We start from the raw sequence: 15,078 nt of genomic DNA on the forward strand, positions 1-15,078 counted from the left end.
TTTTGACCATATCGGTAGCAACTGACTTACAGCAAGGTCAATAATGATATAACATCTCCCGCCAGATCTGATTTTTGATGCATAGGGTGTGCATTTTCTTTATATATTTAGAATTGCTGAAATGGAATGCTTTCTTACTGGTCAACACCTAATTGATTTATGATTAAAGGCCAATCCTGAAGTATCCCCATGGTACATGTGTGAATTGACTTGAAGTTAATGAGGTATAATTAGGAAAATTCTTATTTATTCAATTGTGACACATTCATTTTCGTCATGAAAATGTAGTTTTAAATGAATTTAACTCCTAGATGGGTGCCCCTATATGCCTCATTTTCACACATGTTGTTCCTTGACCAGTTATCTTCAAAACCGTGTCTCAGATTTCTTAAAACATCAATAAAACAAATTTTATACCCAATCAAATTTAGTGATCTCTTATGAATTGAGGTTGCAAACTTCATTGAAGGTTTATGAGAGAATGAAATACAATAGGGAAAATCTGAGACACGGTTTTGGAGATCAAACTGTGTTGTGCAAGAATCTATAAAATATTTTGGGATGGTATGAATAACACAGTGGCTAATTTCATTGAAGTGTGGACATCACAATATAGCCACTAATTACATGATAATCACAAACTAATACATGTTAACTAAGCAAAATTTTCAAAGTCAATAGACCATGACTAAGGGGGCTGAGCCAAATAATCTCCATGGAAATGAGATGTGCCAATGTTAATACAACTGCATACCAAATATCATTGACCCACCAATAATGGTCCCCCATAAACTGACCTAATCACAAACTAATACATGTAAAATAAGCAAAAGTTTCAAAGTCAATAGACCATGACTGAGGGGGCAGGGCCAAATAATCTCCATGGAAATGAGATGTGCCAATGCTAATACAACTGTATACCAAATATGATTGACCTACAACTTGTGGTTCACCACAAACTAGACATAATCACAAACTAATACATTGTTGCTGCCGCAGCCGCCGAAGCCGGAAACAACATACCTATGTCTCGCTTTTTGACTCCGTAAAGCGAGACAAAAAATGGAATCATAATTGCCTGTTGATATGCACATCTACATAGTACAGTGATATTGTTGTCTTTTTTCAAAACTACCTCTACCGTTTTTTATTGGGAAAAATGCATATTTTTTATGGAAATTGGGAAATTTGGAAATTTTGTTCTAAACACATCTCCGATTTTTTGCTGACCTTTGCTGTCTTTTTTGCACTGTTGTTTTCATGTATATTTTGGTTGTCAGACATTTTCAACCTGAAAGGTACTTTTCGAAGAGGGGAAAGAAACAGAAGCAATGATGGTACTTAATGCATTGAAAACCACGTGTTACAAACACCATGATGATTCTGATCAGAAAACCGGATCTCAAAAGTGCTTTCTAATATCAAAATAATAACATGAGTACGATATTTACAAACATTACTACCAATGCCATCACTGTTTGGGGAAAATGTAAAACTTTTTGGGAGGAATTTTAAGCCATTTTTTTTAGTAATTGGGAATTTTCTATAGGGGAAAAGGTCCAATTTCGGCTGTAATCTGAGGCAAACAATATCACTGTAGTATGTCCTTATTATCTACAAAGTTTCATGAAATTCTGTTGTGTGGTTTCAGAGGAGTTGTCATAACAAACTGTTGCAGTAGTATATTTAGGCCAAAATTCTAAGTAAAATTGGGCGAAACGCCTACAAAAAAAAATTAATCATAATTTCCTGTTGATATGCACATCTACAAAGTATGTTCTTATTATCTTTAAAGTTTTATGAAATTCTGTACTGTAGTGTAAATTCAGAGAAGTTGTGATGACAAACCCTGCAGTAGTACATTTAGACAGAAATTCTAAGTTCAAAGGGGCATAACTCCTAGAAAAACTGTGTTGTCACCTAGGTCTATGTGCATATTCAACAATGGACTTTCTCCGACATTGTAGCCAAAATTAGAATTCATGACAAAAATCTCTTTTTTGTTGATCTTGTATTGCTGATCATTTTGTCTGTTTAATTTCTCTCTTTTTTCTTCAGTTTTTGCTCAAAACACAAATGAGGGCGAAAAAAATCCTATTTAACGGCAAACATTCCTATGAAGAGAGACAGTCTACTAAATATAAAGGCAAAAATTTACTTGTTTGTGGATCTTGTCTTGCTGATCATTTTTGTTATTCAAAGTTTCTACTTATCTGTTATAATTTTTATCATAAAAGGCAAAATGCAAAAAATTGGTAAAAAGCATCATTAAAGGGCAATAACTTCAATAATGAGTTGTCGGAAAATTTCCTTCATCATTATCTTAAATGTAGATCTTGTCTTCTTTTCTAAAGGCAATTAATTGAGGTAAAAGGTATAATGAAGCATTACTGATCACTCTTTAAAATCACAGAAGCCAAGAACATTTTGATGATAATTTTCTTTGTACAATGAAATGTAAAATGTAGTATATTTACGCTTTCATCTTCACAATGTATCCATAAATAAGTCTAAATTTAGCACTCATAATAAAACACATAAACACATAGTAAAAAGATTATAATACTGACCATAAAATGCAACATCATCTCTCCCTCCATCCCATTTTAATCCAATATCATGTTCTTCTGCTGTAAATATGGTATCATCTACAACATCATCACTGTACATGTATGACAGGGTGACATTACTAACATCTGGTGGTATGATCTCCACGGTAACATTACAGGAATCCTGGGACGTCAGGCCTGCTGAGTTAACAGCTGTCACAGTGAGAAAATAGATATGGTCATGCAGGAGTTTACCCCTCAGTCCATCTATCTTGATTTTCTTACTGAATCCAACAGAAACAGGTGGCTTGATGTCAGATTTACCTGCAAAATAATTTTAGGGTTAGGGTTAGGGTTAGGGTTATTAATTTAATATTATATTTCAGACAAATAATATGCTATTAATATCTTAACAGTATTTTGGTTTTTCTTGTAGGTGGGATGATACTGCTATTCTCTTAAATATCAACATAGAAATAGACCCAATATTAAAAAACACACTAAGCACATTTTTTGCAAGTCTGTTTGAAGACGTTTATAACCTGATAGATACTTAATTCACAGGGGTTTGTTACAATTTGCCGGGTTTACTATCAATACGGAATGGAAAAAAATTTTCGGGGTTCGTATGGATAGTAAACCCGGCAAATTGTAACAAACCCCTGTGCTTAATTGAAACTTTTGGATTTTTTTATAAAAAGAGTAACATTTATTTGTTGAAGGGCATAGAATTCATTTAAACTGTACACATAACCAAAAGCATACACCTTTCATATCATGTACAATAATTCATTAACTTTTGATGTAAATCAAGACAAAAGAGCTACAAAGTTGGTCATGACAGACGGATTGACAGACTATCACAAATATATTCATATTGCCTTAAAAACATTCAGGGGGAGATAACTTAAATATCATACCTGCTTCTGTTCCAATTTGTATGATATAATCCACAGTTTCAGGGGGAGATAACTTAAATATCATACCTGCTTCTGTTCCAATTTGTATGATATAATCCACAATGTTTCAGGGGGAGATAACTTAAATATCATACCTGCTTCTGTTCCAATTTGTATGATATAATCCACAATGTTTCAGGGGGAGATAACTTAAATATCATACCTGTCTCTGTTCAAATTTGTATGATATAATCCACAATGTTTCAGGGGGAGATAACTTAAATATCATTCCCGTCTCTGTTCCAATTTGTATGATATAATCTACAATGTTTCAGGGGGAGAAAACTTAAATATCATTCCCGTCTCTGTTCCAATTTGTATGATATAATCTACAATGTTTCAGGGGGAGATAACTTAAATATCATTCCTGTCTCTGTTCCAATTTATATGATATAATCCACAATGTTTCAGGGGGAGATAACTTAAATATCATACCTGCTTCTGTTCCAATTTGTATCATATAATCCACAATGTTTCAGGGGGAGATAACTTAAATATCATACCTGTCTCTGTTCCAATTTGTATGATATAATCCACAATGTTTCAGGGGGAGATAACTTAAATATCATTCCTGTCTCTGTTCCAATTTGTATGATATAATCTACAATGTTTCAGGGGGAGATAACTGAAATATTATACCTGTCTCTGTTCCAATTTGTATGATATAATCTACAATGTTTCAGGGGGAGGTAACTTAAATATCATACCTGTTTCTGTTCCAATTTGTATGATATAATCCACAATGTTTCAGGGGGAGATAACTTAAATATCATTCCTGTTTCTGTTCCAATTTGTATGATATAATCCACAATGTTTCAGGGGGAGATAACTTAAATATCATACCTGTTTCTGTTCCAATTTGTATGATATAATCCACAATGTCTCCCACATCTTCACTACATTCCCAGTAAGCTCCCATACTACTGTTAGTACCCTGGTATGTAGTTGGTTCTTCCATAGAGTTAGAAGGATCCACACATCTCACATACTGCAAGTCTGGAGGAGTTGTATCCACCATAATTCCCTTTGAATGAATCAGAGTTTCTTGTCCAGCAAAATTAACTGCCTTGACATTGTAATAATATGTGGTGGCATTGAATTGATTGTCGTCTACAGAACTGTAGTTTGACTTCTCCACTGTAGCAGGTGTAAGTGACAGGTTTCTAACAACAATATTGATTATCTCAAAATCTTCTGTACGTTTTTCTGCACATGACTTTTCACATCCGATGTTACAACCAGATTGACACTGAATACAAAATGTACTATACAAAGTCATTGGGGCAATGGAATCTGTGTTGTTTGTAGAATCTGATATTCCTACCCACAATTCCTTTATTTGACTTTCTCCATCATAAAATGCTGCTCCATATACACATTTCATACTATCAACTTTAGGCAATGGTATTTTCAGACTTGTTATAACAGCTTCTCCAATGAAAGGATCCATTATGTTTTCTATCGGAGGAAAATAATTATCTTTATTCCAGGTATAAAGTCCAGAGACACCAAAGTCCTTAAACTGTATTCCGTTAAACTGGACAATGGTTTCTCCATTCAGAAACACTTGAATACTCCAAGTTGTAGTAATAGGAGTCATGACCTTTTCTAGATTGACAATAAAGTTGTTATAAGTTACAGTGGGGTCAAATTTAAGTTCAACTTGTCGTGTGATTGTTTTATACTTGTCTCTTATCCATATGAAACCATACCATTTCACATTAAACTGGTAACCAGGAATGTGGAAGCCGACTCCGTAATGATCTAGAAGTTCTGTACCAGGGTCATTTGAGCCATTCAGTTGTATATTCCCATGACCTTTGGTTGTTTTAATTTGGTTAGCAATTACTGGATTCAATGTTGAAGTAATGAAACCTGTTACAGTTTTATAGGCTGCAGTTGTATTATCTAATCCATCATCAGTTGTATTGTCGCTGATCTCATCATCAGCCTTCAAATCTGTGGAGTAAGTAGTCTCTGCAGTAAACATCTTGCTTCTAGTTGTACTGGTCAGTATAGGGACAGCTAAGGAGTTTCCAATACCTTCCATTTCCACATTGCTATCATTATCTGGGAGACTGAAAACAAAGTCAGAGAACACAGAATCAAAATTGGAAGCCAGGAACCAACTAGTAACCATCTGGTTCCCAGATGCAGCTTTCAGTATGGTACTATAGTTACCCTCTAGGATCTTATGAGAAGATAATTTTACACCACCCTTTATTATATGCTGTAACTGGTCATCGTGGCGAATGAACAAGGATAATGTGTCATCTTTACGAACTATACATTCTGAATGAAAGTCTAATCCTATTGGTTCTATCTGCACTGATGACTGGAATTCTGGGAAGACTTGAACTTGTCTCGGACATTTTGATGCCTTCTCTGTATGAGCTATCCCAATCATTCCCTCCATCTTGTCTGTAGAAGACTGGAAGGTTATGTCAGATTTCCAGTCAGTTCCCATTTTGACAGCCCCAGGAACAGGTGGTGTTGTATCTAACCGTACTGGAGGGGACCTGACTGTTGTCGTCAATCCAGCTCCATTGATAGCTCTTATAGTTATTACATAGGTAAATGCTCTATTAAGTTTTAAATCGTAGAATTCAGTTTGAAGGTCACTGGTTACATCAGTTGATCTTATAACAGAATAACTACTACCAATGCCATCTTCTAGGAGTTTTCCTTCATCATAACATGTGGTTCCAGAATACAGTTTGACTTCATACTTGTGTACAGAACTTTCTGGGTCCTTAAATTCAGTCCAGGATATTCCCAGTCTCTTTGGATCAAAAACATATGCAGCATTTGGACCAACTCCACCAGGCAGATATAATTCTCCAGCTGAAGGGGGTGTGGCATCTATCATTAGGGATGGACCAAAAGATCCCATACATCTGTGTGTAGAGTCTGTGGCTATTACTGCAACATAATACTGATGACTATGAATTAAAGACAAATTCTTCATTTCGGTAAAGGTATCAATTCCAACATCATAGAGAGGAACCACATCAAATTCAGGAATGTACTTATCATACTCTTTACAGTTAAGTGTTATATTTGGCAACTGTATTGGTTTAAATGTAGAAACACCGACTCTGAATTGATCAATGCCCATATCAGCTTGGAACCCACTCCAGGATACGTATAGTTTATCAGTGTATGATTGTACTGTACTATACTCTACCAATCCAGGGAATATTTCATCATGGTAGCCTACTTTAATCCCATTAGAGCTTTCTTCCTGGTAGCTGCCAGCATTGCTGTAGCCTCTTACTGTCATATAATATGTTACAGTTTTGGCCGTTAAGTTCATGTTTTTGAATGAATATGAGGTGTTCAGTCCAACATCAACAAAGTAGTGTACATTGCTCCTGGTTTTAGCATATCTTCTGTCAGTACCTATAGCTACTTCATACTTTCTGATTTTCTGTGTTGGATCATGAGACTTGGCATTTCCAAAGGGATCCCAGTTAACAAGTAATTCATGTATAGATTCTTGATAAGTTAAATCGTCTCTCTCCCCATCCCTGACTGTCCCTGGAACAGGGGGTTCTATCTTTACAGCTATCCCATCAGACCTAGCAATTCTTGTCCTATTAAGTGCATCGACTGTTCGAATGATACTAATGTAAGTTATTCCATTTGTAAGATTCATGACATCAGAGTAGAAATGAGATCCTGCTGCAGGCAAGGGGAGGTAATCCTGTAATACATTTCCAGCAATATCCTCGACAGACCATTCCGCAGATATAATCTTACATCTGTCTGAATACTTCCAATAACCTTGAATGACATTCAGTGACGTCTGGTAGTCCTCATCCTCAAGACTGTTTCCATCAATTACAGTTAGCTGAGGTACCAGGCTAATAATCACAGGGTCAGAGGTCATCTGTCCATACAATCCAGCTTTGTTGAATGCTCGAACTGTTACTGTAACATCACTGCCATCATCCATATTTAAGTAAGGGATTAAAACTTTGTCTATACCATTTATTGAAGAGAAATCTTGGATATTTGTTGTCCTTCCATATGCTCCAATGGCTGCTTCATACCTGAAATTGAGCAATAAAAGCATTGCTGAAATATCACAATGTATTATGGGGATTATCATTTAGTTTAAAGTAATTATAACAATGTTTCCAAATCCCAACAAACATGATTTTTGATAACAAGTAAACATTTAGTATGCAGCTCTGTTTAAGTATAAACTCAAATGAAGTTAAACTATAAAAAAAACTATATCTCAGTGATGTACTGTGTGGTACAATACTTGTGTGTATCTCAGTGATGTACTGTGTGGTACAATACTTGTGTGTATCTCCATGATGTACTGTGTGGTACAATACTTGTGTATGTCTCGGTGATGTACTGTGTGGTACAATACTTGTGTATGTCCCCGTGATGTACTGTGTGGTACAATACTTATGTCTCCGTGATGTACTGTGTGGTACAATACTTGTGTATGTCTCTGTGATGTACTGTGTGGTACAATACTTGTGTATGTCTCCATGATGTACTGTGTGGTACAATACTTGTGTATGTCTGTGATGTACTGTGTGGTACAATACTTGTGTATATCTGTGATGTACTGTGTGGTACAATACTTGTGTATGTCTCCATGATGTACTGTGTGGTACAATACTTGTGTATGTCTCCATGATGTACTGTGTGGTACAATACTTGTGTATGTCTCCGTGATGTACTGTGTGGTACAATACTTGTGTATGTCTCCATGATGTACTGTGTGGTACAATACTTGTGTATATCTCAGTGATGTACTGTGTGATACAATACTTGTGTATGTTCTTTTTTTTAGGTTCATTTAATTTAATTTTTTTTCAAATAGATATATTACTGCATAATGGAAGTAACAGAATTACTTAATCTAAGTGATATCTCAACAAACAACCAACTTAAAGAAAAACAACATGCATTATATAACATGTATAAGGAGTTTTGGTATGATTGCCAATAACCAAAGTTCAAATAAAGTAGATGTAAGCAATTATAGGCAACCGTAAGGCCTTCAACAATGAGAAAAACCTATACAGTATAGTCTGCTATAAAAGGCCCCGACATAAAAAATATGAAACAATCCAATTAAGAAAACTAACAGCCTAATCTATAACAAAAAAATTTACGAAAAACAAATATGACAAGACATGAACCAACGACAACCACTGAAATACAGACTTGACTTGGGACAGGCACATAGAGAATGTGGCAGGGTTTGTGAGCGCTCAACCCTCCCCTAACCTGGGACAGTGGTGTTATGACACAACATACATGTAAGAACAAACTATAAAAATAAGAATATATGAATCAACCTGACCAATAACTGGTGAAAAATAAATCTTGTTTATACACACAACAGTTTAGTCATTTGACCTATCCAACATGCACATCCTTTTCAAATTTAATCACATATTTTATTTAGAATATTGAAACAAAAGTTCAACTCATTTTCCAAGATATTGTATGTGAAAGTCTAATCTAAGAAAGAAATGACATGTTATACTAAGAGCTATTCCTATTCTACAGTAGAGAATATCAATTACCTCTCTATGCCTGATTCATCATCCTGCCATCCATTCACTGTAAATTCAATAAAGCTAAGTGGGATCTGACAATACTGCTTCATGATTGGTTCATCCAAGTCAATACTGGTCACAATGTCAACTTTTCCACCAATGGGTATACTTCTGTCCACTATGATCTTATATGGTAATGTTTTAGCCATTCCAAGTACATTTTCTAATTTGAAGATGATGTATATTTCTGTTAGGTTATTGTTCTTAATTCTGGTTAATAAATCTCTTGTCCAGGAACGTCTATTTGTGTCCTGCTTGTGGAAAAGAGATATGTCTGTCTTTGTTTCTACAGATCCAACTCCAACAGTGAAATTCTTTATGGTACTTTCAAATTCCCTGATCATTTCCCATTTACAGTCCACAAGAGACTTGAGAACTGATATATGTTGTGTACATCTCAAATCTAAGATCTCTGGTATGGTTGTATCAACAGTTATGGAAGGAGACGATACGACTCTCTGGTTCCCTGCTTTATCTATGGCACCAGTATTCAGGAAGAATGTCTGTCCATGTTTAAATGAGACTGATCCTGCTGGTATATAATTGTCCTTAGTTACGGTAACTTGATGAATGTCATGCTTCCCAGGTAAAGAACCAATAGACCACCAGTTCTTAACAATGCCGAAAGCATCCTTAGACTCCCATCTGAAATCAAGTGAATCTGTTCTATTTTGATACAAGCTTGTTGTGATAGTTTCTGGGTTGATCTTTTCCTCTCCAAAACTGATCATTCTGATGTCAGGAGGAGTAGTATCTAATGAGAAACCATTGGAGCATGACAGGATATATTCCTCTTTACACCGATGCCCTGTCTGTGCCCTAACTGTTACATAATAAGTTGATCCCTCATAAAGTTCTGTGTGGATTTGACCTCGTCCATATGTATCATTCACTAGAACTATTCCATATCTAGTGAACGGAAGGACATCATAATAAAATGGCTGACTGCCAATGGCCCATTCATATCCTACAATGCTGCATTGCTCACTTTCAAAACCAACAAATGACATTCCTACCGAAGTTCTGTCAATTGTAAAATCAACATCCTCAAGGTCATTCCTGCCATCAAAAACTTTACCAGGGATGTTATCCTTCAGAACTTTAATTGGTAATGATAAGTTCTTTATTTCGGAGAACATTCCAGCACCATTTTCAACTTTGACCTGGACATAGTAATATACAGAATCATTTCCAGAAGCTGGTTTAAGATTTAGGTCATTCAGGATAACCTTACGTTCAGCTCCAAATTCCAGGAAACCTTTTGTTACAGAAGTGTCACCATAATAGGAACCAATGGCTACATAACTTTTAATAATGCTACTTTGGAAATCATGTGACTTCCAGGTCAAGGTTATGCTATGCTGATCATCATGTTCAATAAAGCGTTTATCATCACTAATTTCCTGAGGAGCTGTCTGAAGTCCAAGATGAATCTGGAAAGTAAGAAGAACATGTGATAAAATTTAATGTTTGTTAACTTGGCATAACAATATTTTGAATGAACAAGAATATGTATCCATAAGACATCACATTCTTCGTCGTGCAAAATAAATGGATCAAAACCCTAATTTGGCATTTTATTTTAAAGTTCACTTCAAAATGAACATATGTACTAATTTTCAAGTCATTTTGATGCACACTGAAAATGTTTAATTTGAAAATCTGAAAAAATATTTTAGAAATTTTCTTGAGATCTGAACTTTATCACCACATTGGGGCTTATTCATATTCATTGCAGAACAAAAGATACTTAAATTCTAGTGGGAGTACACATTTATCTTCATATGTTACAGTCTAATCTTTTTAATTCTAAAATTGTATTACCTTATCCAGTACAGGAGGTGTAGTATCTACAAGAACACCTGAAGATTCCAGTCAGTATTACCTTGTCCAGAACAGGAGGTGTAGTATCTATCATAACACCTGTAGATTCCTGTGTATTACCTTGTTCAGAACAGGAGGTGTAGTATCTATCATAACACCTGTAGATTCCTGAGTATTACCTTATCCAGTACAGGTGGTGTAGTATCTATCATAACACCTGTAGATTCCTGAGTATTACCTTATCCAGTACAGGTGGTGTAGTATCTATCACAACACCTGTGGATTCCTGAGTATTACCTTATCCAGTACAGTAGGTGTAGTATCTATCATAACACCTGTGGATTCCTGAGTATTACCTTATCCAGAACAGGAGGTGTAGTATCTATCATTACACCTGTGGATTCCTGTGTATTACCTTATCCAGTACAGGAGGTGTAGTATCTATCATAACACCTGTGGATTCCTGTGTATTACCTTATCCAGAACAGGAGGTGTAGTATCTATCATTACACCTGTGGATTCCTGTGTATTACCTTATCCAGTACAGGAGGTGTAGTATCTATCACAACACCTGTGGATTCCTGAGTATTACCTTATCCAGTACAGGAGGTGTAGTATCTATCACAACACCTGTGGATTCCTGTGTATTACCTTATCCAGTACAGGAGGTGTAGTATCTATCATAACACCTGTAGATTCCTGTGTATTACCTTATCAGTACAGGAGGTGTAGTATCTATCATAACACCTGTAGATTCCTGTGTATTACCTTATCCAGTACAGGAGGTGTAGTATCTATCATAACACCTGTCGATTCCTGAGTATTACCTTATCCAGTACAGGAGGTGTAGTATCTATCATAACACCTGTTGATTCCTGAGTATTACCTTGTCTAGTACAGGAACATGAGGAAGTGTAGTATCTACCATAACACCTGTAGATTCCTGAGTATTACCTTGTCTAGAACAGGAGGTGTAGTATCTATCATAACACCTGTAGATTCCTGAGTATTACCTTATCCAGTACAGGAGGTGTAGTATCTATCATAACACCTATAGATTCCTGTGTATTACCTTATCCAGTACAGGAGGTGTAGTATCTATCATAACACGTGTAGATTCCTGTGTATTACCTTATCCAGTACAGGAGGTGTAGTATCTATCATAACACCTGTAGATTCCTGTGTATTACCTTGTCCAGTACAGGAGGTGTAGTATCTATCATGAAACCTGTAGATTCCTGTGTATTACCTTATCCAGTACAGGAGGTGTAGTATCTGTAATAACACCTGTAGATTCCTCAGTATTACCTTATCCAGTACAGGAGGTGTAGTATCTATCATAACACTTGTCGATTCCTGAGTATTACCTTATCCAGTACAGGAGGTGTAGTAACTTTCATAACACGTGTAGATTCCTGAGTATTACCTTTTCCAGTACAGGAGGTGTAGTATCTATCATAACACCTGTAGATTCCTGAGTATTACCTTATCCAGTACAGGAGGTGTAGTATCTATCATAACACCTGTCGATTCCTGAGTATTACCTTGTCTAGTACAGGAACATGAGGAAGTGTAGTATCTTCCATAACACCTGTAGATTCCTGAGTATTACCTTGTCTAGAACAGGAGGTGTAGTATCTATCATAACACCTGTAGATTCCTGAGTATTACCTTGTCTAGAACAGGAGGTGTAGTATCTATCATAACACCTGTAGATTCCTGAGTATTACCTTGTCTAGAACAGGAGGTGTAGTATCTATCATAACACCTGTCGATTCCTGAGTATTACCTTGTCTAGTACAGGAACATGAGGAAGTGTAGTATCTACCATAACACCTGTAGATTCCTGAGTATTACCTTGTCTAGAACAGGAGGTGTAGTATCTATCATAACACCTGTAGATTCCTGAGTATTACCTTGTCTAGAACAGGAGGTGTAGTATCTATCATAACACCTGTAGATTCCTGTGAATTACCTTATCCAGTACAGGAGGTGCAGTATCTATCATAACACCTGTCGATTCTGGAGTATTACCTTATCTAGAACATGAGGAGTAGTATCTATCATAACACCTGTCGATTCCTGAGTATTACCTTATCCAGTACAGGAGGTGTAGTATCTATCATAACACCTGTGGATTCCTGTGTATTACCTTATCCAGTACAGGAGGTGTAGTATCTATCATAACACCTGTGGATTCCTGAGTATTACCTTATCCAGTACAGGAGGTGTAGTATCTATCATAACACCTGTAGATTCCTGTGTATTACCTTATCCAGTACAGGAGGTGTAGTATCTATCATAACACCTGTGGATTCCTGAGTATTACCTTATCCAGTACAGGAGGTGTAGTATCTATCATAACACCTGTGGATTCCTGAGTATTACCTATCCAGTACAGGAGGTGTAGTATCTATCATATCACCTGTAGATTCCTGTGTATTACCTTATCCAGTACAGGAGGTGTAGTATCTATCATAACACCTGTAGATTCCTGAGTATTACGTTATCCAGTACAGGAGATGTAGTATCTATCATAACACCTGTAGATTCCTGAGTATTACCTTGTCTAAAACAGGTGGTGTAGTATTTATCATAACACCTGTAGATTCCTGTGTATTACCTTATCCAGTACAGGTGGTGTAGTTATCTATCATAACACCTGTCGATTCCTGAGTATTACCTTATCCAGTACAGGAGGTGTAGTATCTATCATAACACCTGTGGATTCCTGAGCATTACCTTATCCAGAACAGGAGGTGTTAAGTATCTATCATAACACCTGTAGATTCCTGAGTTTTACCTTATCCAGTACAGGAGGTGTAGTATCTATCATAACACCTGTCATTTCCTGAGTATTACTTTATCCAGTACAGGAGGTGTAGTATCTATCATGACACCTGTAGATTCCTGTGTATTACCTTATCCAGAACAGGAGGTGTAGTATCTATCATAACACCTGTGGATTCCTGAGCATTACCTTATCCAGTACAGGTGGTGTAGTATCTATCATAACACCTGTTGATTCCTGAGTATTACCTTATCCAGAACAGGAGGTGTAGTATCTATCATAACACCTGTCGATTCCTGAGAGGTTGGCATATCTGCATGGTTAATGGCCACAACCTTCACTGAATACTTGTGTCCACTTAGGAGATTTAAGTTAGAGAGAACTACAGTGGCCGTAATATTTTTTTCAGTTATGGGAAGTGTGATGTAATCTTGTCCTTTTGGATAAAACTTTTGTCCTTGACCTTGATGAAAGTCTTCAATATAATAGCGATATTCCTTCATCCCAGATTCAGGATCTTCAAACTCCCACTTCAGATTGAGGCGTGTGCCATTACTTTGATAATGTTTTCCATCTTCTGTGTCATACAGGTATTTAACAATGGGTGGAGTTTGGTCAATAGTAAAACCATCTGATCTCATGACGCTGGAAATATCAGCTCCATTTTTAGCTGTCAGTTTGACATAAATATGATCGCCATGTTTCATACTCAGTGAGTAATCCACAAACTCTGTCTTTATACCATTGTCAAATGTTTGTGAGAGTTTATTGTTTATATAAACGTCTAGGTTGTAGGAGACAATTCCACTTTCTGGGTCACTAAATCCACCCCACATTGAGGAGACCTCAGCTGTCTCTGAAGAAAAGTTCATGTCATGTTTCTTTCCAATATTTCCATCCACAATCCATCCTTTTACAGGTGCTGTTGTGTCAATAAGTACTATAATAAACAGGTTTATGTTTAATATTTACATAAAAACTTTTATAAACGAGAGTGCAAATGCTGAAATGTCTAACCTGCTTAACTAATTAATTTTAATCTTATTTTGAAAGTCTTTTAGATAAAGGTTTTACTACAAACAGTACATGAACACCTTACAGTAATTCTATATAATAAAATAAGTTAACTTATTGCTTATAGAACAGACCTAACCATGAAACTCAATATTAACCAAAAACCACAAAATGAGGTCAAGATTATATGGTACCTGCCAGACAGACATGTACAACTTACAATCATTCAATACACCAAATATAGTTGATCTATTGCTTATAGTATCTGAGAAACAGACCAAAACACAAAAACTTTACATTGAACAATGAACTATGAAAATGAGGCCAAGGTGAGATATTAACTACCA

General features: G+C 36.1%; 1 protein-coding gene across 1 annotated transcript in view; it reads right to left on the bottom strand.

The window, feature by feature from the left end:
• LOC127711867 (uncharacterized) overlaps positions 1-15,078 on the bottom strand; it is a 68,306-nt gene that overhangs the window by 25,904 nt on the left and 27,324 nt on the right. Inside the window, exons 14-17 of the mRNA XM_052218031.1 lie at positions 13,966-14,657; positions 9,070-10,535; positions 4,352-7,563; positions 2,571-2,873 (exon numbers count right to left, since the gene is read on the bottom strand). Coding sequence (XP_052073991.1) covers positions 2,571-2,873; positions 4,352-7,563; positions 9,070-10,535; positions 13,966-14,657 — 5,673 coding nt within the window. The remainder of the gene's footprint in view (positions 1-2,570; positions 2,874-4,351; positions 7,564-9,069; positions 10,536-13,965; positions 14,658-15,078) is intronic.

Source organism: Mytilus californianus, unplaced genomic scaffold (genome assembly GCF_021869535.1).
Source record: "Mytilus californianus isolate M0D057914Y unplaced genomic scaffold, xbMytCali1.0.p SCAF_8, whole genome shotgun sequence".
NCBI classification, from domain to species: domain Eukaryota; kingdom Metazoa; phylum Mollusca; class Bivalvia; order Mytilida; family Mytilidae; genus Mytilus; species Mytilus californianus.